Source organism: Arvicola amphibius, chromosome 1 (genome assembly GCF_903992535.2).
Source record: "Arvicola amphibius chromosome 1, mArvAmp1.2, whole genome shotgun sequence".
In the NCBI taxonomy this organism is placed as follows: domain Eukaryota; kingdom Metazoa; phylum Chordata; class Mammalia; order Rodentia; family Cricetidae; genus Arvicola; species Arvicola amphibius.
In genome coordinates, this window is record NC_052047.1 from 1,172,188 (window position 1) to 1,198,136 (window position 25,949).

Consider the following 25,949-nt stretch of genomic DNA (forward strand, 5'->3'; position numbering starts at 1 on the left):
GCAGCGTCTCCTGTCTCTCAGGTGGCGTGGTAGATAACGGAGGTGTGGTTGTAAGATTAACTTCACAGGATTTCAGAGGTTTGCTGTGGGACAATGACTTTACCCTGTGAAGATTTGTTTCTTGTACTTGTTTAATAGAATGCTGATTGGTGAGTAGCAGGCAGGAAGTAGAGGCAGGATGATGAGAACAGAATTCTGGGAAGAGGAAAGAGTCAGTCTGCAGTCATCACCCAGACACAGAGCAAGCAAGATGTGACTGCCTTGCTAAAAAAGGTACCAAGCCATGTGGCTAACAGAGACAAGAATTATGGGCTAATATAAGAGTTAAGAAGAAGCCTGAGCTACTAGGCCAACCTGTTTATGATTACTGTAGACCTCTGTGTGTTTGTTTGGGACTAAACGGCTGTGGGACCTGGTGGGACAGAAACCTCTGTCAACAGAGGTTGAATCTGGTTTGCCAGCAGCTGAGAGTATAACTCAGTAGTTCTTGCCAAGTGTGTGTGAAGTCCTGGGTCCCATCCTGTGCTGGTCTGAATGACTCATATGTTTGAATGCTTGGTTTGAAGTTGGTGGAACTGTTTGGGAAGGACTAGGAGGTGTGGCCTTGTTGGAGGAGCTGTGTCACTGGGGGTGGGCTCTGACGTTTCAAAAGCCCACAGCACTCCCAGTTGGTTCTCTTCCTCTATCTGCTTTGTACCCTGTGGATCAGATGTAAGCTCTTAGGTGATACTCCAGCACAATGCCTGCCTGCTGCCATGTTTCTCACTGTGGAGGTCATGGACTTACCCTCTGGAACTGTGAGCCCCCAAATTAAATGCTTTCTTTGATAAGTTGCCTTGGTCTTGATGTTTTGTTAAGGCAATAGAAAAGTAACTAGGCCACATTCCCAGCACCTCATAAACCAAATGTGGTGTATAAATCTGAACTCTGAGCACTTGGGAGAAAGAGGGTCACAGGTTCAAAGTCACCTTTCACTACATAGCAAGAGAACAGTCTAGGCTACATGAGACTACTTCAAAAAGCAACAGAACCCAGCAACTCTCTGGGGGACCCTCTTCTGAAGTGTGTCCCAGGTGTACCTACGCACCGCGTCTTATCCACTTTGTATGTAATGCTAATATCACCTAAATGGGTCTGTAGCTCTATTTCCATTGTGTTGGAAATGTATCTAAGTCCAGTCTGTGCTGAGGGAGGGGTTAGGTTCAGAAAGCCTTTCTCAATGTCCCTCAGAGAAGCAGCTGCTGTGGCTACAACTGCCCTTACCTTCACATTGCCAAGAATAGCCACATTTTTCAGACCATCCTCACCAAGGGGAGAATGGAAAGATGCTGGTTGCTTTGAAGGATGTTTCTCTGATTTATTTTACAGGAAGTGCATTCCATACACGTGAGAGGCTCTGGGGTGAGAAGAACAGTGGCAGTTGAAATGTACCTGGAAGCTTTAACTGCCTCCTCCTCTACCACTACACAGCCCTGCATGTCAGCCACTGCACACAGCCCTGCATGTCAATTATGTACACAGCCCTGCATGTCAACCATGTACACAGCCCTGCATGTCAGGCTGGAGCAGGCAGCTGGTCAACCACTGTGCCTGGAACCTCTTGTCTGCTGGGCTCTGGGTAATCTCTCCCCTTCCACTGTGCATCTGGGCCAGGTGTTGCTTCCCAGTGCTTCCTGAATGGTCAACCTCCAGGTACACAAGCCTGAGTCTTCCTTGTGGGTAGAAAGGACAGCATCTCCGTCAGCACTGACATCCTGGAATCCACCCTTTGAGGCAGTTAGTAGAGCGTGGGGTTGGACCAACTGCACTGTGCTAAGAGTTTTGACCTGCAGACAGAGCTCAGCTGGTAGAATATTTGCCTAAAAACTTGCCCAATGATACTAATACTTGCCCCAAACCCTGAGTTTAATCCCAGCACAAGTAAAGTAGGCACAGTGGAATGCACATACCTGTGATTCCAGCACCTAGGAAGTAGAGGCAGAAAGATCAGAAGTTTAAGGTCATCTGTGGCTACATACTGAGTTTGAGGCCAGCCTGGGCTACATGAGACCCTTTCTCAAAAACAGCAAAAAGGAAGTTTTTAGAAATCTTTGATGAATGAACAGAGTTCATCTTGCAGCCCCTTTACCACTGTCTATGCTAGCTGCATCCCTGAGACCCTCTGAGCCACAGTCTCTCCCCTCTGTCTATGCCAGCTGCGTCCCGAGACCCTCTGAGCCACAGTCTCTCCCCGCTGTCTATGCCAGCTGCGTCCCCGAGACCCTCTGAGCCACAGTCTCTCCCCGCTGTCTATGCCAGCTGTGTTCCCTAGACTCTCTGAGTGACAGTCTCTACTCCTACATCACCACCCACCCCAGCATGGCCAGGCTGTTGTCAGAACTGAGAATTTCAGGTGAAGTTATGGGAACTAGACTCAGTTCCCATATGTGATATTAAACATAAAATTTATAACAGAAAAGTTTATCAGGCCCCAGTCCTCATTTTGTCAATTCCAAGGCTCCAGCCAGGTCCTGCTTTCTCCCCTTCTCTGGCAAGCTGCCTTCCCTTTTGTGTCGGGGTGGGTTTGGTTTGTTTTATTTTCTTTAGGTATGTCCTGGGGGTGGCACCGCTACAGGAACTTGAGGAATCGGATGTCTGTGAAGGTGAACCACTTGTCTGGTTCTCAGCCCCTAATGCTCTCTTAACTGGGTCCTACAACCTTCTATTTGCTTCAGTAATGTCTCTAGGATAAGAGTTGCTCATTCGTGGGTCAAAACTGGAGAAGCTTCCCGTTCCTCTCCAAATGTTCTCTGTTAGAATGGAGAGAAGGCGCATAGACCATACACCGTAGCCCCAAAGGGCTCCACAGGAAGGAAATCCTGGGGAAGAATTCCAAGGGAGATGTGCTACTCAATAAATAGTTACCGACTTGAACATCCCATCTGGCTTGACTTTCTACAATATTGTTCTGTTAAATTATTTTGTTTGTTTGCTTTTCCTGGATATCCAACCCAGGGCCTAGTGTGTTGCCGTTTTCTTTGCTGACTAGTATTCCATTGTATACTACTGTGGGCATGTTTAAAAATTATAGTTTTATTGTGATCATTTTTACACATCATTAAATTTGTTTTTAAGGCATGCAAGCACTTAGTTTTCAATTTATATACAGAATTTCATAACTATCTTTATGTAGTTTCCAAATATTTCATCACCCTGGGGGGAAAAACACATACTTCTTCCCTCCTCCTTCCTCTCTCTCTGGCAACCACTAACCTGTTTTCTTTTTTAGGATTATTTTTTAATTTTTATTTTATGCAGATGGGTGTTTGCCTGCATGTGTGTCTGCATGCAACTTGCACCTGGTGCCCTCAGAGGCCAGAAGACAGGGTCACATCTACTGGGACTGTGGTTAAAGGCAGCTGTGATTCATCACGTGGGTGCTGGGAATCAAACCAGAGTCCTCTGGGTGAGCAAAGGGTGCTCTTACCTGCCATGCGTATCGCCAACCCGTAATGCTTTCTCCATGGATCTGGCCCTGCTGGATGCTCCGTGTAATATGAGTGATGCAGTATTCAGCTTGTGTGTCTCGGCTGTTACGTGTATGTGTGTGCATACTCAGCTTGTGTGTCTCGGCTGTTACGTGTATGTGTGTGCATACTCAGCTTGTGTGTCTCGGCTGTTACGTGTATGTGTGTGCATACTCAGCTTGTGTGTCTCGGCTGTTACGTGTATGTGTGTGCATACTCAGCTTGTGTGTCTCGGCTGTTACGTGTATGTGTGTGCATACTCAGCTTGTGTGTCTCGGCTGTTACGTGTATGTGTATGCATACTCAGCTTGTGTGTCTCAGCTGTTACGTGTATGTGTGTGCACCTGCTTGAGCAAACCACATGCATTCAGGTGCCCCCAGGAACCAGAGATTGTTGTATCCCTTGGACCTGGAGTTACACACCCCGGCTGTGAGGAACTGCCCAGTGTGGGTGCTGGGAATTAACCCAGGTCCTTTGCAAGAACATCCAGAGTTCTTAAGCCCTGAGCCACCCCACAAGCTACTGCACCGTGTCTTTGAGGCTCGTCCATGTTCATCTCCACTGCTTTTTCTCCTTGTCCCATTGTGTGGGCATTCTGTTACCAACTCATAAGTTCATCAACACGTGGTTTCTTTGTTGCTGTAAGTGATGTTAATGCAATTTTCCATGCACACTTCCTATTAGGACATATATTTTCAGGCCAGTGTGTAAAAGTAGTAGAATTAATGGGTCGTATATAACTCCGTAATATTTTCAGAAAATTTCAAAACTAATCTAAATGTCCACAATGCTCCACAATCCCACAGCTACCGTGAGGGCTTCTAGCTTCCCATCAGTGTTGGCTACCGTCTGTCTTGTTGTCCTGTGGTGGCATCTCATGGCGACTTTGCTTTGCCCTCTGGCTGTGGTTGAACAAGTGTTGAACCCTCTTCTATGTGTTATTGCCCTTTGTGTATCTTCTTTGGAAAACGTGTACTTATGCCTTTTGCCCACTTTGGAATCGGTTGCTTTTGTTAGTTTGGTTTTGTGTCTGTCTCGTTTTTGACTTCTGTCTTTTTGATGCAGCATCTCCTGTAGCTCACGCTGGCCTTCATGATGCAGAGGGTGACACTGAGTTCCTAATTCTCCTGCTTCCACCTCCCATGTGCCGGGGTTACATATGTGTGCCACTTACTTATTGTTGAATTGTAAGGATAATTTATATATTCTGCATACAGATATCTTTGTCAGATATATATTTATTCAAATTTAGCAAATATCCTTTCCAGTCTAATTAATAGTTTCTCCCACTTTCCTAATTTGTTCTTTGAACCACAGAATTTTTACTCTGATGAAATTCATGCTGATCCATATATTTGTTTTTTTAATATTTATTTATTTATTATGTATACAACATTCCTTCCATATATGTTTGCATGCAAAAAGAGGGCACCAGCTCTCATTACAGATGGTTGTGAGCCACCATGTGGTTGCTGGGAATTGAACTCAGGACCTCTGGAAGAGCAGTCAGTGCTCTTAACCTCTGAGCCATCTCTCCAGCCCCCATATATTTGTTTTTAATTAATATTTTTAAATATCTGTGGAGAGCAGAGGACACCTTTCAGGCATTGGTTCTCTCTCTACCATGGGGATCAGACTTAGGCCGTCAGTCTTGTTGGCAAACACTTACCCACTGAACTAACTTATGTTGGTATCATTTTAGGTTTGCAGGGACTTTGGAGCCACAGTGCAGAGTCCCCTTGCCACCTTCACTAGAGCCCTGTCCTCTAACACAGCCACAGCCCACTATTAGGTGTGCCAGTGTTAACAGAGATCCAGACTTTATTTTTTCTATCTCAGACTCTAATCTAGAATAACACATTGTATTTAGATAGGTGGTTTTCCCCCACCCAGCCCCTTTGGCTTTTTGAGACAGGTGCTCACCATGAAGCCCAGGCTAGCCTCCAACTTGAACCTTCCCATCTGCCTCCCAAGTGCTACAGGTGTGTGCTTCATCCCGTGCGGCAACAAAAGCAGCTTGGGGAAGAGAGGGTTTATTTGGCTTACACTTCTACATTGTAGTCCATCAGGAAAGGAAGTCAGAACAGGAACTCAAACAGGGCAGGGACCTGGAAGCAGGAGCTGACGCGAATGCCGTGGTTGGGTGCTGCTTACTGGTTTGCTCCCTGTGTCTTGCTTACTCAGCCTCCTTTCTTATAAACACAGGACACAGGCCCAGGAGTGGCCCCACCCACCATGGGCTGGGCCCTTCCTCATCCATCACTAATTAAGAAAATGCCCTACAGAGCTGCCTACAGCCCCATCCTATGAAGACAATTTTCTTAATTGAGGTTCCCTCCTCTCAGATGACTTCAGCTTGTGTCAAGCTGACATTAAACCAGCCAGTACAGACACCATTTTCTCTCTTCCTCTCCTCCCCCTTCCGCTTCCCCCCTCCTTCTTTCTCTTCTCCCTCCCCTCCCCTTCTCCCTCTTCTCCCTTTAGTTTTCTTAATGGAATTTCAAGACTTCTGAATTACAGTGCTAATTTTCTCAGGATATTTTATCACAGCAACAGAAAAGTAGCTAATACAGAACCAAAACACACCCTTTCTCGGACCAGGCATGGTGACGCGTGCCTTTAATCCCAACACTCGGGAGGCAGAGGCAGGCGGATCTCTGTTGAGTTCAAAGCCAGCCTGGTCTACAGAGTGAGTTCCAGGACAGCCAGGGCTACACAGTGAGACCTTTCTTTCCTCTCAGATGTTTTGGCCCAGAAAATGGATTAGTTATTTAATGAATTGTTTGTTTCTCTGTTAACTAATACAGAAAACTGATCATCAGAACTTTGACAGCTACTGTGAATTCATAGGACTTCAGAACTCATTTATGGGACAAACATGTAAGAGCCCAGTAGGCAGAGATTAATGCATGGATCTGGTGGCAGTTCAGAAGACCACGATGCTGACAGAGAACTGGCCTTCAAGCCATGTATTCTGGTTACATTCTGGAGAATCCAGCTGTGTTCTGCCTATGTCCTTCAATTTTGAGTTCAGCTCAAAATGCTGAATTCAACTTATTTTTTGACAAAATGTTTTTTTGTCCAAAGAGAATTTCATGATAGCATTGCATCTAGAATGTGCCATGGCTGTTACTCACTGCCTTTAGTCAGATTTGTGGTGAAATTTGAAATCAATAAACAGAATAGAAAGATGTAGAAAATGTATAGTTTGATAAGGAAAACTTTCGTTGGCAGACTTTCATTTACAAAAGGAGCACCCTGGAGAAACAGGGATACATAGGGACATGTCTTGCCTGGTTTACCCACAGGGAGGCTGCTATGGTCCTCTGTTGCCTAAGAATATCTCAAACTGGCCGCAAAAGCTGGCATCATCCAAATGGCGCTGATTTGGTAGGCATGCCAAATGCATGAGTTCTAGAGCCATGGAGGTTGTGCCAAGGCCCCAGGAAAACAACCAAGAAGGCCAGGCAGAATGGGCAGCAGAGCTGCTGTCTTGGTTTGCTTTCTGCAGCTGTGATAAAACATCATGACCAAATGTAGGCTTTCCCCACCGTGACAGTGGGCCTAATAAACCCTGTGGAAAGGGAAATTTTAAAAGAGATTAGACTCTGAAGTGTGACCTATACTTTGGAGTTTTGTTTAGTAGCCACACAAACATGCGAGGTTAGACACAGAGACCAACAGCAAATGGCTGTTAAAGGGCACCATATAGTCCCATACACTAGCGTTCTAATTCACGGTACTCCACCCCTCCACGGTATCATGGAGCCCCATCCAGTCAGTGAGACAGGGATGATCTAGAGGCTTGAATGTGGCCCTTATGAAGACACAAGTTCACTCCTGGGGTAGGTGCTACGCTGTTGCCCTGCTCATATATGAGGAAACCAAGGCACAGAAGGCGAAGCCGTACTTTTCAGCATCTACCAGTCTGGCTCAGTGCCCATCCTTTGCCATACGCTGCTGCCTCTCAGTTACCCTGAGATTAATAATCTTCCACGGACGAGTGCAAGAAGAGCATGCCTTCAGGAAAATGACTCAGCGGTGATGCTCATAGGCCTGGGGGGAGGGGGCTCAGGCTTGATCCAACAGTCACTCACCTCTGGTGACGCAGCTCTTAAAACATATTTTAAAATGTATTCTTTGAGTGTGTGTGTGTGTGTATGTGTATATTTACAAACGTATGTGTATATGTGTGTGTATATGTATGAATATATATTTAGACAAAGTTTTTCTATGTAGCCCTGGCTGTCCTGAAACTTGCTTTGTAGACCAGGCTGGAATCAAAGATGCACCTGCCTCTGTCTCCCAAGTGCTGGGATCAAAGGCAGATACATGTATATTCTGATCCACTCCTTATTCTTCCCTCCCCAGCCAACTCCTCCCAGATCCCTGCCTTACTGACTTCTCCTCCTGACTTCCTCTCTTCTCTCTCTCTCTCTCTCTCTCTCTCTCTCTCTCTCTCTCTCTCTGTCTCTGTCTCTCTATCTCTGTCTCTCTCTCTCTCTCATACACACACACACACACACACACACCCTTCCCCCAGCCAGTCTGGAATTAGGACTGACTTGATGCCTGCAGGCAGCCACAGCTGCCCTGCACAAGGCTAGTCGTATATAGAAGACATTGCTTCCTGGTGATCAGTCTTAAACGTCCGAGAAATTCATTATGCACAAAGAAGGTGATGCTGGAGCGATCACAGGACGCGATTTTGGATAATGCTGCAGAGTTCATAATGACGGAAGCCAGCATGGCACTGCCATAGACAGAAACGAGGTGATGGGCTGGAAATGAGGTTGGGACGTCGACTCTCACTCTACTGCATCTGACCTTCAGCAGGGATGACCATGCGTAAGAAAGACAGCTACGGCTAGAGAACAAGCTTAGAGGTTAAAAGCATTTGCTGTTCTCACAAAGACCCAGGTTCAGTTCCCAGCACCCACATGGTGACTCACAACCATCTAAGGACATATGAAGTGCATATACACATGCAGGCAAAACACTATATGCATAAGATCTACAAAAAAAAAAAAAGGAAGGCAGGAGGACAGGAGGGAGGGAGAGGAAGGGAGGAGGAAAAGATGGTCTCTTTAACACATTGTGCCAGGAATTCTCTATCCAAACATGTAGATGACTGATATTAGATCCCTGTCTTCCTCTATGAACAAAAGTCATTTCCGAATGGGCTAAAGACCTTAACAAACTTGGAAACAACAAGACATAGTGGGAAGAACTTAAGATGCAGGTATTGGCAACAACTTGCTGAATAAGACTCCATTGTCTCAGGAAGTAATTGGAAGAACTGACAGGTGGGGCCATATCAAATTAAAAGCCTCTGGACAGAAAGGAAACTGCCTATATAATTTCTCAGAGGAATCCTGCCAGCCTTTTATCTGACCAGGATTAATACCAGAACACATAAAGTACTAACAATTAAATAGCAAAAGAACAACAATCAATAAATGACAAATGAATTGGTAGTATGAATGATCAATAACTACACAGGAAAATGTCCAACCCCTTTAATAACAAGAGCAATGCACATCAAAACTACGTCGTAGTCTCTTGGAATCTACTCACATGGCCCTCATCAAAAACACAAAACAAAACAGACATGCTGGCAAGAATACAAGAGGCTTGGGACACTTACAGACTATTGGTCAGAATATGAATTAGTCTCACCATTATGGAACTCAGTCTGGAGGTGCCTAAAGAAACACTAAAAATGGAAGTACCAGTGACACCATGCCTCTGCATACATGTCAGAAGTAATAGAAGCCGTCACACAGCAGAGAAGCCAGCACATGCGTGTTGCTGATCCAACACCTACAGTAACCAAGATATGGAATCAGCCTAGGTTTCCGTCAATGAGTTTAAAGATGTGTTATAATTTTACCATGGACTCAGTCATAAAGAAGAATAAAATCATGTCATGTGCAGAAAGATGGGAATGGGAGATGATTACATTAAGCGAAGTGAGCTAGACTCCGAAGACATTCTGTGTTATCTTTCATATGTGGAATTAGGACATGGAAGTGGAGGGGAATTATTTGTAAAGAGGAAGGGGGCCAATGGGGGCTAAGAAAGAGCAACAAGCAGGAATATGATCTAAATATATTACATACATGTACGAAATTATCATGAGACTCATTAAGATGAAAACACAATATTTTAAAATTTTACTTCCAGAAAAACCCAAGTACACTTTTTTTTAAGTCACAGTATAAGTTATAGTGGAAATAGAGAGAGAGACTACAACTCCCCAATAATAATAAAAGTGCATATCTAGATGGACAGCTATTTAACACGGTCACAGTGTACGAGATACGCAGCTAGATGCTTTTGTAAAGACAACACTCCAAAATGGGCCTGGTGTTCGTAGGAAGATAGTGAAAAATGGGTGTATGTTTTAAAGTTTCTCTTCTCTCTACTTTGAAAATGAATGTTTTACTGGTGTTCAGGATTAGATCTCTTGGTAACATGCTTGCCTAGTACCCATGAAGTCCTGGGTTTAGTCTCCAATATCGAATTAACCAAGCGTGGTGGTGCGTGCCTTCAATCCCAGCACTAGGGAAGTGGAGGCAGGAGGATCAGAAGTCTTGGTCATCCCAGGCACACAGCTCACCCAGGGCCAGCCTGGGCTTCACAAGACACTCAAGGGGAATGTTCTATCACACCGCTGTGCTGCTCCAGAAACTTTAATGCGGTTATTTTCTGACCTGTTGAGAGTAGACAGAAAGCCTTCGTGGCTGGGGTGGTGGGTGGGGTCTTTGGGAGAGGGGAGGAAAGCATTTCTCTCCTCCCCATGTCCGTCTCATCCCCTTTCAAGCCCACGATGATCGAGTGACTCTGAGTGCACAGCTTTCTCACTCCGATGCAAAGAGATGAGATTTTGAATCAACAGGACTTTAAAAAGTCACTTTAATTTTTTTTTTTTTTTTTTTGGTTTTTCGAGACAGGGTTTCTCTGTGGCTTTTGGTGCCTGTCCTGGAACTAGCTCTTGTAGACCAGGCTGGCCTCGAACTCACAGAGATCCGCCTGACTCTGCCTCCCGAGTGCTGGGATTAAAGGCGTGCGCCACCACCGCCCGGCCACTTTAATTTTTTTAACTGAACTAGAAAAAGCATAAAAGTGCACGTGTTTACAGGGCTGTGGTGTGTGTGTGTTTGCGTGTGCATGCACACGCCTGTGTCAATACACAAACCAGGGCTTGTTAGACCATTAGACCACTTCTTGGATAAGGATCCATGAACCAGAAACCACTAGATTCCTTGCTTCGGGGGACAGCTAAGCATTCTCTTCATGAGACAAAGGACAGCGGGAGCCGGGAGTAGGCTGCACCCATGGGCCTCTGGGTCCTCTACTCCTGTCCTCCCTTCTGAAGGTGAGCCTGGTGCCAGGAGAGCTCAATAGGGCTGATCCCCAGCCTCCAGCAGTGGCTTGAAATCCTCAGAACACCCAGCTTCTACCTCATATCTAGATACCAGGTCAGACATTCCTTCCAGAGGAACTAGGTTTTGTGAGTAATTTTTTTTTTTTGAAAATTATGATGCGTAGACTCTTCCATTTAGAATAAAATGTTTCGCTAAACATCCCTGGAGGAAATGATGAAAACTAAAAAGAAAAACAAAAGGTTTTTTCTTTCTCATTGCTTTTTCCATCCACTACATAAAATCGACATTTTTTCCGTCAGAGTTCACACTGAGTCTGTCTCTGTCAGAGTCACACTGTTCAGCCCACACATGCTGTGATATGTTATTTACTCAGTCTCTTCTCAGGAACCATCCTCACGTGTGAACCCTGAACGCCAAAGCTAACAGCCCCTCCCTCCTTAGATGTGTGAAATCTGTCATGTAAGAATTTACGTTTTAGTGATATCATGTTTTATAAAGTAATGAGATTTAAACATACCAGTCAGGAAATATTTACTAAAGGAAGGTAACATTTTTCTTCATGTTTATAAGATTCGTAGTGTTGATAGATGAAGGGGTCTTTCCCAGACATGGCTCATCCTATAACAGCAGCGTTGGCGTGGTGCTAGAGGGGGTCACAGTTCTGAAGACAGCCTGGTCTGCAGAGCAAGTTCCAGCCCCACCAGGACCACATCGTAAAAACTTGTCTCAGAAAAAATGGGGTCATGAAGATGTCTGTTAAAAAAAAAACAAATTTTAAGGTTTCTAAATGGAAAAATACCAAGACTTATCAGCAAATAAAAGTTGATTCTGTGTTACAAAGACCAACGGGGTCAAGGGAGGGCATGTTGAGATAGTGAGTGAGTCTGTCTCTCACACACTCAGGATGGGGCGATAGTCACGAAAAGCATTTTAAGAGGGGCAGGTCTTACTCTTGGTGGACATGCTATATTCATTTGCTTACAGCTGGATTTCGGCTAAACTTACTTTCCGGCTTTCGCATGCCTACTGACCATGAGTGGTGACCATCAAACCATACTCTGACTAATGTCAATCTTGAATGTTATTTTGATATGTTGCTTCTCATAAAAGGAGGGTTTTTATTTTAATTACGAATTTGTTTATTTTGGGGGGCATGTGGAAGAGGATAGTTTGTGAGACTCGGTTCTCTCTCAACTCAGGTGTTGGCTTGGCAGCCAGCAGCCAGCAGCCCCTCCTCCACTGCCCATCTCACCTGCTGAGGGGCAATTATTTATCTGATAAACCTGTCACTTTGTATTTAATTTCTTTGAATTTAAATATTTTAGAAAAAGTATGCACTTCACCTTCTTTCTGACTGCACTAAGACGGTTTATCCAAGGACAAAACTCAAATGGGCTTCTTTTTTAATACCGGAGAACAACCACAGCAATATATATGAAGGGTGTGGCCACTGTTACAACAAACGCTTGTGCTAAAGTAAAGACCAATTCTACAGTGTTCTATGGTGGTCTTTCACAGGGTTTTAGCTATTTATTGATATGAATTCTTTGACTTATGTATCACCCAAGACTTACTGAAAACATTTCTAGTATGTATCAAGGGCCACTCAGATATTCACTGTTGAACTTAGAAACTCCACTCTTAAAAATAGATCTTAAAGAAAGAGTTTGGAGTGAGGGCATACACAAAGTCTGGGTTCATCCCCAGCACCATGTACCCACGTACAAAGAAAGTGGGGAACAGTGTTAAGAAAACTCACATCATATTAATTAAAAATAAGAAGAGAGGGGGAGGGAAGAGAGAGAGGGGGGAGAGAGAGATAGAGAGAGAGGAATATTGAGGGCCTATGAGGAATAGGATGGGAATGCAGGTTGAATGTTTATGTGAGAGAGAGAGAGAGAGAGAGAGAGAGAGAGAGAGAGAGAGAGAGAGAGAGAGAGAAAGCTAAATGCTTAGGTGAGTGGTTAGGAAAATTACAGTTAACAGATCATTTACAGCATTTAAAATGATAAAAGATTATTAAGGTCTAAAATGTATTTTTGCCAGTACATAAAACGAAACAATTATACATATTAATAATATACTATATAATGTTTTAATGCCATGATTTTTACTTAAGTAAATTTTACTATAAAATCTTAGTGTTCTATAAAATAAATATGCTAGGAAAAAAACCACACAATTATAGCTATGAGATTGCTATCTTTTTCCAAGAATGGAGAAAAAACACCTGGGAAGTTCTCTGACTGAATTTTATTCTCTTCCTAATCAAATTAATACACTTTATAATGCCTTTAAACATCTTCTTAAGGCTCAGGTGCTCTTATAGCAATCCCTCATTCTCACTCCCCACGTGAACCTGTGAAGAGCTAACATCAAAGGACTTTTCCGCCCCTATTCTACAGTGGAGGCTGATGGTCTGCCTTCCTGGTGAGAAACAGCTGGCAAAGTTGCGCTAGCTTGCCCACGGTATCGGGTTGATTTGGCAAAATAAAGACCGATAATCTCATCTGCCTTCAAAAGGCATGAAGTCTTTTCCCCTTCTTGTAACATTTCTGAGCTACCAGAATGCATGCTGGGAGTACAAGCAGCGCCCTCTCTGGGGTTTCTTGGTCTCCACTCTTCCCAAGCCCTCCAGGACAGCATTTTAGCGGTAAAGAAGCCAGGAGTAATATCTCATTGCTTCATGTCTTAAGCATTTTGTTTGAAAGTAAGTCTAAATTTTGACGTGTGGCTCTCCTGCCACGGCCTTCTGAGCTCCGAGATGAGTTTGCATGCCAGATCCTTACTGTCCTTCTCAATAGATATATGAGATGGTCCTTCAAACAGACAGCTGACTGGCCAGATACCTGAAATGTTTGGAAGACAAAATCATTTGGCATTAAGCATCTACAGGCATATTGTTAATATTACTTTTTAAAAAATCAGTAAATTGCTTGGAAAAAAAGTAAATGTATTTTTTCAAGTACCTTTGTCTTCATCAGATTTCCATTGTCAAAGGAAGATGAAGAGGATTTTCTCTCTCTCTCTCTCTCTCTCTCTCTCTCTCTCTCTCTCTCTCTCTCTGTGTGTGTGTGTGTGTGTGTGTGTTGCAAAGCTCGCAGCATGCTGGCTGATACTCTCTTTACCTTCAGTTCAGTATAAAAAGAACTGATTTGAAGTGCTAAGCCAGAGACAGGTCCTTGGACTGTCCTAGTCAGGTATGGCTTCCTGCCACCCTCCTTCTCTTGTTAGCCTCTTTATCTCTCTGGATCCCTTCTCCCTGCCTTCCTCTTATGCTCCCCAAGGATGGGAATCCTGTCTCAACACACACAACACATACACCTCCAGAAGTCCTTTCTGATGCCATCTGATTCTTACCTGCTTCAGAGGACCCCTGCCCCAGCTCCCAGTTTTATTTGCCAAGTCAGAAATCCCAAGAGGCTGCTGACAGCAAAATGAAAACAGGGTGATTTAGGCTGGCCTAAGGAAGGGTTTTATTGTTGCTTGAGGATCCATGGATCCTCCAGCAGTACTTAACTAAACTGCTGACTAGTCAGAGAGCCTGGATGGGAAATTTTGACTCTGAGCTGGCTTCTATGAAAAAACAGTTTCATCATTACGTTTTTTTTTTTGTAATTTGGTTAATAACAAATTCAATTTTGTCACATTTGTCATTTTCTTCTAAAATTTTGATTTTTTCCCCTCGTCAAAAATAATACAAGATAACAAGGGAAACATTTACTTTGGAACTACTCTGAGATATTTATAAGAGGACAGGACAAAGCACACAATAAATAAATTATTAATAGAAAATGCCTGATTTCCTTTTAGCTAATTCCGTATGTGTGACCCTTTAAGATTGCACACCTCTGCATGATCTATAAAGAAAGGGTGTGCTGAGCATCCTGTACCTGAGGGCAGCTTAGCAGACAGGATGTGTGTCCTAGCAGGCAGCACTGATCTATGCTGTAGGGGGTAGATAAGATGCTAAGTTTGTTAAAACACGCGAAGCAATGTTAACCAAATATTCCCCACATTTTACAGTGAAAAAATAGCCATTTTTCCTATGGAAAAGCCCTTTTTCCTTATAACGATTTTGGATTAATCTAAAATATGATAGATACAGGTTTAGTTCATTGCCATGTGCTTAGCAAGTACAAATCCCAGGACTTCATTCTCAAAGAGCTAACAAGACAAACGCTCGAACATATTTTGGTGTCTCCCCCCCCCCTCCCCCCCCCCCGCTGCGCCAAGCTCTGCAGGTCATCGCTGGTCCCCCAGTGTTTCATTGCAGAATTATAGTGCACGAAATAGCGCTCAAAACCCAGCCCAGCTCACTTGGAAGAGCACAGGGCCGATAGCGGCTTCACCCCTGCAAGGGAGGAGAGGGTGAAGGCACCGAGTGTACACAGTGCACGCACTGCCACACAGCATAATATACAGTCTCAAGTGACTGCATTTTTCTTTCTTTTTTTTTTTTTCTTGCAGAAGAGTGAAGTTTGAGTATTTCCCCCCTGCTATCAAGTGCTAATTCCACACCTCCACTGAGGACGAGCCCTCGGTGGACATTATTCCCGAAGCCCTCACTTTGCAATTACTTTCGGGGGTTGTCCTTTCAGAACAGTGTCCCCCAGGCCCAGTACCTGGCAGCAGCCCCAGGCGCCAAATCAGCCCCCCCGCCCCCGGCCTGGGCCCCGCAGGGCGGGTTCAGGCGAACCTCGGCCCCCGCGCCTTTAATTTCGCAGCTCCGACCACCGGAAGCTAGCGCGAGGCGGGGGCCGGGGCGGGAAGGACGCGCCCACCGATGCCACCGGCGCCCGCGGGACGCGCCAGTCCGGCCCTTCTTCGCTGGGTCGGCGCTCGCCCACCTCTTCCAAATTTAACCGTTACCTAAATCCGAAGGGAAATGAGCAAACCTCTGGGATTGGGTGTCAAGGTATTTTCAGCTTCGTTGGGCGTATTTATCCTCAAGTGTTTCCATAACAAGCTATTTCGGGGCCGCGGCGCAGGTTTCGCTCTGCGGACGCGGTGGTCACCAGCCGGGCTCCAGGCCGGCGGCACCGGGGTCCGGTGATTCATGGCCGCGATCCGGGGGCGACGCTGCCTAAACAGACGACAGGGTTGGGGTGCCCACGGCCAGAGGGCCAGAGAGACCTCGTGCGAGCCGAGTGCCCCCCCCCCTCCCGCACCCACCTCTCCCGTCAATCTGTGTCCTGAATCTGTGACTTCTCGCTGCGGAAGTCTCCAGGAGCCAAGAATACTTCGATTTTCTTTCTAGTTATTTCTAGTGCTGGGTACTCAGACCTCCCGGGTCCTCCATAGATAGCCCCTGGTCTCACAGACAAACAAATTGGGGAGGGCTGCTGAGGGGTGCCCATGAAGCTCGCCGCAAGAATGCCCCCCCTCCGTCGCCTCCTGACCCCTTGCGCAAAGGAGGCTCGTGGCCCATCGCCCCACTGGGGGATGGGGATTGGTCTGAGAGGGCTAGCAAGCGCCTCTAACGCTCAGGAAGTGAAGTTTGCGGTTTTGGGGGCTGAGCTCAGAAGGAGATTAAAAAAAAAAAAAGTCAGAAAGACAGATCAGTCTCTCCCGAAAGCAAGATTCAGTTTGCACACTCTCAGAGCTCGGTGCCCGCGCCCTGACCCCGCAGGTAGGTTTGCTGAAACTGCTGTGCCTCCCGCCCAGGCGGGGGTGGACTGGTAGGAGGACACTGCCACTTAGGGGACGTCCCGAGGGCGCTGGCGGGTCCCCACCTGCTGCAGAGCTCCAGGGGCAGGGTTCTGAAGGCACCAAACTGGTGCAGCGATAGATCTGGAGTTGGGGGCACAAGGTTTGGAGGTTAGCTAGGGAGTGGGATCCACGTGGGAAGGAACCATCTGGTGGGCATGTGGCGGCAGCTGGGCTCTGGAATACTGCTCCTGAGCGCCTTTGCCTTCAGGTCCCTAATTCCCGGCCTCAGATGACCAGGGGAAGCCTGGCGGGTCGCAGTGCCAGGAGCGTGCCGCCCCGCCCCCTGGACGCCAGCTGCAGCACGAGGTTGCCTTCCCACGCGCCGGGCCTTGGGCCTTGCCATCCCCCCCCCCTCCTACCCGGAACCAGCAAAGCCCTCCAGGGTGCTAGAGGGGCGTAGGTTTGTGGCTGGAGCGAGGACGTGTCTACCGTGTCCCGCGTGGTTGCTGACGCGCCGACCCACCGCGGAATCATGCAGCCCTTCTGCTTCCCACGGGTCTTGCTCCTGGCCAACGCCGGCCTGAGCCTCACCAAGGTCCCCAGGACCCTTGCTCTGTTTTCCTTCTCTTCATGCTTGCTTTAAGAACTGTTTCTTGGTTGGAGCCTCTGGCCGTACAGTCAGTCAGGGGCTTTAAGGCGGCGGAGCCCGGGTCCTGGGAGCCGACCCTGACCAAGGAGTGTGACACGCTCGCCCCCAGGCCTTCTGGAGCCTAGTTCTCCTGCAGCAATTCCCAGCATAGTTTTCTCCCATCCCTCCGGGGAAAGACCACACACTAGGGTTGGGAATCCCTAGTCTCCTTTAAAGTGGGGACGTCAGGTGTGCTCTGTGCCCTGGGAGGGAAGCAGCTCGGGTTCCGCAGTCTAAACAAACCGCCGAAGAGCAAGGACCAGAAGTGTTTGTCCGCCTGGACTTCCCTGAGCCCTGGTCCCTGAGCTCGCCGCAGCCGTTCCCGCCGGCTTGGGAACCGACCCCATCGCCTAGGACCTCGGAGGCAGGCGCACATTCGTTTAACATAGGCCTCCTCAGGGTCGGCGTACTCCCCTTCACACCCCCCCCCCCCCCCCGCCGACCTGGAGCTGGGACGCAGTAGCAGCCCCGCCTCCCCGCCGGGTTCAGGTTTCGACCCGAGATTAGGTGAACTGATTGGGGGTTAATGAGAGCGACGCCAGCTTTCAGCCATGCTGGCTCCGGGGACCCCCGGCCTCTGGCCACTGATCGCTCGCACGCGCTCAGGTTTCGTCTGTCTGGCCCCCTAAACCGTTGCTGCTCCACGGATTTGGGCGCCGCGTGTTTGGCAGTCTGTGCACACGCAGTTCAGCCTCAAGTTCCTTAGGACAAGATCATTGGTGAGCAGATCGAAAAATACTTCTTCCTGGGACATAGTTGCCGAGGCTAGGCCTGTCGGGTCTGGGCTATTTCACAGCGGTCACTCTCCTGGCTAGTGCCGGCACCACCACTGGCTTCCAGGCTAACTTTTTCCAGAGGGCGTTTCTCCTGGGGCAAGTGTTGGTCCTTTGCCACCTCCCCCACCCCTCACTTTCCTGTCCCTCTGGCTTCCTGCCTCTCTCTGCTCCAGCCTCAGCTGCACACAATCCCTGAGCAAACCAGTCCTGCCTAGTATGCTCCTCTTTCGCTTCTGTTTGTCCCGGGACTCTTGGCGGTCTTGACTCCATCCGTGCCCCTTCCGGGTCCCAACAACTGATGCACCCTGACCACCTAAACTAATCTAATCCAACGCGGCCCATTCGTTCTCCTCAGTCCAGAAGGTTCCAGGCGGGCATTGCAAGGTTGAGTTGGGATAACGGGCCAGTTATGGACTGGAGAGTTGATGGGAGAGCTTTGCTAGGGAAGGGGAGGGGCTAGGGCGTGGGCAGGGCCGAGGAAAGGGACCTGAGCCAGATCTCAGGGACAGGTTTTACCACTGAGCCGTGGCAGTGGCAGCGGAGGCCCGGACTCGCGCCACCTGTCCGAGTGCCACCTGGTGAGCGCGGCGCCTGGGGGCCAAGCCCCTCCTCCCGCGGACCTCCCTCTCTCCTCCCTAGCCCGTACTCTCCCTTAGCCTGGGTGCGGTCTACAGCCGCCATCGGTGCTGACCCGCATTTCCACCCGGTTCTTGACTCCTCTCAGAACTTGGAGTAACCTCAAGCTGAGGATCCAAACATTCATCCAGAGGCTGGCCATCATGCCGCGCTCCTTCCTGGTCAAGAGCAAGAAGGCGCACAGCTACCACCAACCGCGTTCCCCGGGGCCAGACTACTCTCTCCGTCTGGAGACTGTGCCCGCACCGGGCAGAGCAGGTGCGAGGCGCGCAGGGACAGGGCGGGGCAGGGACGCCGACTCTGCTCCAAGCCACCTCGCTTCCTAGAACCAGGGGAGACTACCCCAACGCCCCTAGGGTGCTTTGTTTGTTTGTTTCCTGGTGCTCCGGTTCTGCCGAGCTTGCTAGAGATGCCCCTACCGGCCCGTAGTAGACCCTTGAATCTGGGAGGGCTCCCGGCTGGGTCTGAGTGGAGAGAGGAGGACGCAGGCGACACAGTGGAACCACTCCAGCCAGGCTTACGTTGACTTCCCTTCTGACTCCTCTCCATAGACCCTGTGGATGCAGGCGACGTGAAGACGGCACCCCGAGACCGTTTGTCCCCCGACTCTCAGCTAACCGAGGCTCATGACAAAGCCTCCGCGACCCCCGACAGCTGCGAAAGCAGCTTTTGTGACCAGAGCTCCGAGTTCGAGGACTTCTGGAGGCCCCCTTCTCCCTCGGTGTCTCCAGGTAAGGACCCGTTTTGGCAGAGGTCGGGGACCCCGCAGCACAGAGGGAAGCAGAGAGCCTGTTTGGGAAGCAGGTTCCTAAGGGGACGGGGTCCAGGGGGAGGCATCAAGCCTCATCGTACTGGACGACTTGCCCTAAGTGCCCTTTGCCTCATTCCAAGGCGGTTAGCTCCAGGCTGGCCCTTAATTCGTTGCCTGGAACTGGCAGTTGCCATAAATGAGTCGGTCCTTTCATCTGGCTGACATTTCTTTTTCTGACCAAAATTCATTGTTTAGAAAGTGTCAGAGCCCAGAATTCAGGACGCAGACACGAATACCACAAACAAGAGACCTGGCAGTCTGCGCCGGACAGACCCGGATGCCACACTGGAGAGCGAGGTTGCCGAGGAAAATCTCAGCTCCTTGACTCTGTCTTTGAAAGTTTCATTTCCCTCCTCTGCTAGGAAAACCCAGTCTCGGGGGGGCCAGCATGCAGGGGTTCATTTCCAGGGAGCAACTGAGCTTCCTGCAAACCAGGTGACTAGGGTTGAGCGGGAGTATCTCGGGTCCTGACAAAAGTAAGGAAGGAGCAGATCAATACAAATCCTGCCAATGGTCGGTTATTTCCAGGTCATAGTACTGGTTTTAAAAGATAGCTCATCTACTCCTGCAAGCAAAGGGTTCTTTCTGGCTGTGTGTGTGACTCCCGCAACCTCTCACAGAGCAGCCCCCCCCCCCATGAAGTGTGCGGTACATTCACTCAATACCCATCCAGTATCCAGTTTCAGCACAATTGACGTGTGTGGGGGAAGGGGAGTTCTCCCGAAGGTGGTGGCTAACTCTTAACTGTAAAAATAATTTTTATCAGAAATGTATCAGGTATGGGCGTGCTTCGAGTCCGTCCCTGCTGCCCCGTGCTGAACACATTAAACACCTTCACAGTTTCGAGAGCTCTGAAGGCATTTCAGTCTGTTCGGTCTAGTGTTTCTAGCTAGTTTCTATCCAAAGTTTGTTTGTTTGACCCTTCTTCATAATTTATCACAAAAGAAAATAATTAATTGGGGAATTTGAAGGGAGTAGGAGAGGCCAGGATCTTGTAGCAGGACCCTAGGCCTAAGCTCTAGACGTCTTTCCCAACAGGACTGGCAGGTGTTGGGGAATGGGGGTCCAGCCAGAGAACCAACCAATCGAATTTTCCGATCTCCTCGTTCTATGCCATTTTAAGCCTCACTTTGCTGCCCTGCCTTAGGCCCGGGAAGTCCCGCGGGCCTGACTGAGTTTTCCCCAGGGTGTCCTGGATTCTGAGCGTTCTAACCAGCTAGAAACCTTGGTCGCTGCTCTGCCCAGCAGCCTCGAACCTGACCCGACGGCCTTCTGTGCCTCCACAGCCTCTGAGAAGTCGCTGTGCAGGTCTCTGGACGAAGTTCAACCCTACACCCTGCCTTTCAAGCCCTACGCTTGGAGCGGCCTCGCGGGGTCCGACCTGCGGCACCTGGTGCAGAGCTACCGGCAGTGCACCGCCCTGGAGCGCAGCGCCGGCCTGAGCCTCTTCTGCGAGCGCGGCGGGGAGCCGGGCCAATCGGCCCCGTTGTACGGCCCTGAGCCGGCTGCGGGCGGAGCCGGTGCGGGGCCACCAGGGACCTGCGGTGCTGCGGGCGGAGCCACCGGCGGCTCTGGCCTGGGGCTCTACGGAGATTTCGGGCCTTCGGCGGCCGGGCTCTACGAACGGCCGAACGCAGCAGCGGGCCGGCTGTACCAAGATCGCGGCCACGAGATCCACGCAGACAAGAGCGTGGGCGTCAAGGTGGAGTCAGAACTGCTGTGCACCCGCCTGCTGCTGGGCGGTGGCTCCTACAAATGCATCAAATGCAGCAAGGTGAGGTTCCCGCGCACCTGGCCTTCTCAGCCCTGCGCCTGCGCCCCCAGCCCGTGACCCTCCAGCGTCCACAAACCGAGACCCGCCTCAGCGGCCTTCTCCCTGGCCCCACTTGCCCCCAGGTGTTCTCCACACCGCACGGGCTGGAGGTGCACGTGCGCCGGTCCCACAGCGGCACGAGACCATTCGCGTGCGAGATGTGCGGCAAGACCTTCGGGCACGCGGTGAGCCTGGAGCAGCACAAAGCCGTGCACTCGCAGGTAAGCTGGGCTCTGGAGGCCTGACGCTGTCCTGGGGTCCTTTCAGTCGCGTGTCCATGCAGCGCCGGCCACGTTTCCGTTGTCTCCGGGCTCCTTCTGGTGCCCCTTCTGCTTGCTCTGATTTAGGTGTGTAGAGAAACGTGGGTGAGAGAGGGCCGGGGTTTGCGGCAATCTTAGACTGTGGTCCTGCCCCGCTGTCAGCTTCCAGCGGTGGAGTTCTGTTGGACAGGAGGAAGGTTTGCTGCTGCCGCCTTTTCTTTTCTGTGTTCCCTTCATCCTTCCTGCCTGGCATGAAAGGGACTCAGCTCAGCTACAGCATCCAGTGTACGCGCTGCGCTATTCGTTTATAATTGTTGCCTAAGTCCAAGGCTTCCGACACCTGAGACTCACGCAGCACAGCAGGTCCTTGGCGGACGCCTGTACAGTGATTATAAGCGAAATGCTACACAAGTGGCCAGGACAACAGCTCATCTCCTCCAAACCCACAGTAACTAGGGTGGGGGGTCATCTCGAGGAGGGTGAAGAAATCTGCCAATGGGTGTCAAAAATGCAGGGTGGAGCTATGCTTTTGCCCTGGGGTGTGGAGGGTTGTGGCTGAAAAGTGTTTTGGCAGAAAGCATGTTAATAAGGAGGTGTTGAAGGATGGGTGGGGATTGAAACTAACGGAGGAAGGGAGAAAAGAGGAGGACTCTGGTTCCCAGAGGTTTGTCCACGGCGTTGAGGGCGGCACCCTATGGAGGAGCGATGCATTTCTCCTTCTCCCTTTCTGTCCCCTCTGCAGGAACGAAGCTTTGACTGTAAGATCTGTGGCAAGAGCTTCAAGCGGTCGTCCACGCTGTCCACACACCTGCTCATTCACTCGGACACCCGGCCCTACCCCTGTCAGTACTGTGGCAAGAGATTCCACCAGAAGTCCGACATGAAGAAACACACCTTCATCCACACAGGTGACTGGAAGGGGCCGGGCTTGTAGGAGGCGCTTGGGAGCCAAGGTGACTCCCCTCTGATAATCTGGCTCCAGGGTGGTGCAGGAGTTCTCCCCCAGAGAGACCTTGTCATTGGGTATGAAGGAGTATCTTCCTCTATGTTAACATCAGAGACCTCCCAGGTTTTACTACGGCCATCAGAATTCATGTGTGGCTCCTGCACTTCGTTTTTATAAGAGTTTATCTTGTCTGAGTAGAAAAAGGAAGGCAAATGCTACCAAGTGTTCTGCTAAGCCTGTGTTCCCATCTCCATTCTAGAGATGGGCAATAGAGGCACACAGGGCTCAGCTTCAGGTGTGCTGGTCGGAGGTCTCACATGTATGTGGCCTCCACCTGTTTGTTATATTAGACTTTCAGTTGTGGAGTTGGTTAGTGTTGGAAACTTCTCTTATTTGTTGTTCTTTTCAAAACATTAACAATTTTGTTCCCTGACCGTGACTATTCCTAACCTCTTACAATGTTTTAAAAATACCCAAGTATTTCAGATTGTCCGTTCCCTTCTGTTTTCCTGCTGCTCTGTACGGTAAAGTGAGGTTCTTTTACTGTCCAGACATCGAGCGATTTATCAGAGTCAGTTTGAGTAAATCCTAGTGCTCTGGCTTCCAGCCTGGGACTCCTTCCTCAACACTTCAGCCACAGATGAGTGGGCTTAGTGTGGAAGCGTGTGAACTAAGTGATTCTCTGCCCCTAAGAGCGTTTCCTGTAATAGCCAACATGACGGTTACATGAGACCAAAATCTCTGACCTTACTGGAGCTCATGAACATCACTTTAAATCAAACCACAGCTGGATGTGGTGGCGCACAGGAGGCAGATCCCTGCGCATGGAGACTAGCCTTGGCTACATAGTGGATTGTAGGCCAGCTAGGGCTGTATAGTAATAGCCTGTATTTAAAAAAAAAATTAGTAAGTAAATATGTAAAAAAAAAAATCACAGTGCCTTCCAGGAGCCCACAATCCATGTTTTAAACATTTGTGAACAGTGTAGATATTTGTATCAGAAAACTCAGGAAAAAAAAAAAAAACACTTTGGTCATGCCCCTTTGTCCCAAAATTTTCCTTTATAGGTTATTCAAGACACTTATCAAAATGCAACTAGAATCTTGACTGAATGACACATCCAAGTCTTTATTAAACATTTATATTCTGGCTAGAATTCATTCCACAGATATGTTTGACTCTGAGGAATAGAGCAAGTTTCTCTGGGTGAGTCCTTGTCAGGAAATCTTAAGCATGAAGAGAGAAAAGAACACACAGGAGGTTCCTTAAGAACAAGCAGACAGACAGGCAGACACACACACACACACACACACACACACACAGTTTTTGTTTGCTTGTTTTATTTCCCCAAGACCAATTCTCAACCATAGAGTCATGAAGGGACTATTTGGGAATGTGTTTGTTTGCCCCAATTTTAACCTTTTCACAAGACAGGGAAAGACAAAAGCTGTTGGCTTTCTTCCTTTTACCTGTTTTTAAAATTTTCCCCTCTTGTGTGTGCCTGTTATCTGCTAATCTGTAGTGAAGAGTTGTTGGCATATTAAGAATCCTGTGATTTAAAACCTCAAAGAGAGGAAGAAAGAAAGTAAAAGATAGAACAGACAACCTTAAGAAGTGATTTAAAATCCCTCGTGTGGATTTTAAAAAATTAAGACATTGGACAAACCTGTGTGTTTCAAGAGCGAGAAAAGAAGACAGCTTCACTGGCCACACAAAACAACACCCACTTGGAAACTCAGATTTGAAAACTTCCTCTGACGAAAGCAGTCATAGGGTCTGTAGGACGGCCCCTCCCACCTCCTGCCGAACATCTGCTGGGGGCCCTGTGCTTCTAAAAGTCAGGCAGGCGAGTCCTCCGGGGTGGATTCAGCTGGGGAGGGCACGTGGCCTTTGCTCAGTTTCCGTTTAGCAGGAAACCGTTTGAGACCTTTGGCTGGGAGCCTCCACTCAAAAAGTCTCCTTCCACCTGGTGCACCCGTGTTTTACTGGTACCAAGCTGCAGGTCATGAGCTGGTTCATGTCGCAGCCCATCACCCTCCAACGTCTTGAAGGTCTTAACCAGCTGCTAGAAAGGGCGTGCGGGTAGCAACGGGTCCCTGCCAGTTTTATCATAGGCTCATACTTCCTGCCCTTGGTCTTCCATCCTTGCAGGTGAGAAGCCCCACAAATGCCAGGTGTGTGGCAAAGCATTCAGTCAGAGCTCCAACCTCATTACCCACAGCAGAAAGCACACGGGTTTCAAGCCCTTCGGCTGTGACCTGTGTGGGAAGGGCTTCCAGAGGAAGGTGGATCTCAGGCGGCACCGGGAGACGCAGCATGGACTCAAATGAGCACGGTGGCCGTCTGCACAGCAGCTGCGAACACTACTGTAGAGGACTGCCTGCCTCCCAGCCCTGCTCAGACCCTGGCAAAGCTCACTATGGCTTTCCCCTTCACCCTCCTTCCCAAAGCTGCTGGGGACTGAACTCCCTTTGCAAAGGTCAGCTCAGAGTGGGAGCCACAACCACAGCAATTGTCTGAAGATGCGGATCCGATGAAATCTCGCACCTCCCAGGCTTTCGCTTTTCTGCTCTTGTCTCACAGGCAGGAAAGAACTCACTTTGGTCACTGGCTGATGCATTATTTAGAAAGGACGAGCATTACTCTTCTGAAGACACTGGTTTAGGGAAGGGGCTTCATTCCTTTGAAATCACCAGACGCACCACCGTCAAGCTTGTCAGAAAGAAGCAGGGGAAAAAAAGTGGACTTGGTGATGAGAGGGACTCAGAGGTCCTCTGTGGTGTCATCCGAGGAGGTGGCACTGTGGGAAGATGTCCTTCATCTACTCAGCAAGTGTTATTGACCGCAGCTTATCAGAGTAAGGAACTGGGGAGCCAGAGATTGAAGTCAGCTGCCCCTGCCCCTCAAATGCTAGCGGTTGAATCTCAAAGTAGCTAGAGCCCGTGTTCTCCTCCTCCAAGGGAGTTCTGAAAGACCACACAAATATTCAGACTTCCTACTTGACACTTTTGGGGCTTCGCAAGTGTAAACAAAAAGCAACTGGAGGGTCATTTTAAAAATTCATGGGCAAATCCAGTTTTTATTGTTAAGTGGATCCTTTACCAGCCTGGGCTGGTAGATGTGGGGCAAAGGCATTGACTCTCAACTCCTGCCCCTTGTGTACCATCTAGGAGAGAAGTCTTTCTACTGTGAGGTTTTGTAAATGTTTCTAAATCTTCTTGAGTGCATTATGTATGTTAGATTATATTTATTAGAATGTTGTTTTAAATTAATAAAGTATTAAGACTATTACAAATTGCCTTTCATTAGATCAGAAATTCAGGGGAAGGCCACTGGTGTTTTTATTTTTTTTTTCCTGTGGGGGAAGCTGGAACTGGAGGGCCGCCAAGGAATACCAGAGTGGATACCAATTGCTCAAGTATCCATATTTTTCCCTTTTTTATGCCTCAGAGATACTTATTTCTTTTTA

At 48.5% G+C, this 25,949-nt stretch overlaps 1 protein-coding gene across 1 annotated transcript; it reads left to right on the forward strand.

The window, feature by feature from the left end:
* The first annotated feature begins 16,475 nt into the window (after positions 1–16,475).
* On the forward strand, positions 16,476–25,644 carry Gfi1 (growth factor independent 1 transcriptional repressor). The gene is made up of 7 exons (XM_038345457.1): positions 16,476–16,530; positions 18,739–18,908; positions 19,202–19,381; positions 20,748–21,235; positions 21,358–21,495; positions 22,277–22,442; positions 24,632–25,644. The coding sequence occupies exons 2-7, from the start codon at positions 18,794–18,796 to the stop codon at positions 24,808–24,810; spliced, it is 1,266 nt and encodes a 421-aa protein (XP_038201385.1). The 5' UTR covers positions 16,476–16,530; positions 18,739–18,793; the 3' UTR covers positions 24,811–25,644.
* The last annotated feature ends 305 nt before the right edge of the window (positions 25,645–25,949 follow it).

Excerpts from the sequence above, each read along its gene's own strand:
- Gfi1 (XM_038345457.1), top strand. The coding sequence starts at position 18,794 with ATGCCGCGCTCCTTCCTGGTCAAGAGCAAGAAGGCGCACAGCTACCAC. Across the intron at positions 19,382-20,747 it reads TTCTCCCTCGGTGTCTCCAG|CCTCTGAGAAGTCGCTGTGC; the intron begins GTAAGGACCCGT and ends GTGCCTCCACAG. Across the intron at positions 21,236-21,357 it reads AATGCATCAAATGCAGCAAG|GTGTTCTCCACACCGCACGG; the intron begins GTGAGGTTCCCG and ends ACTTGCCCCCAG.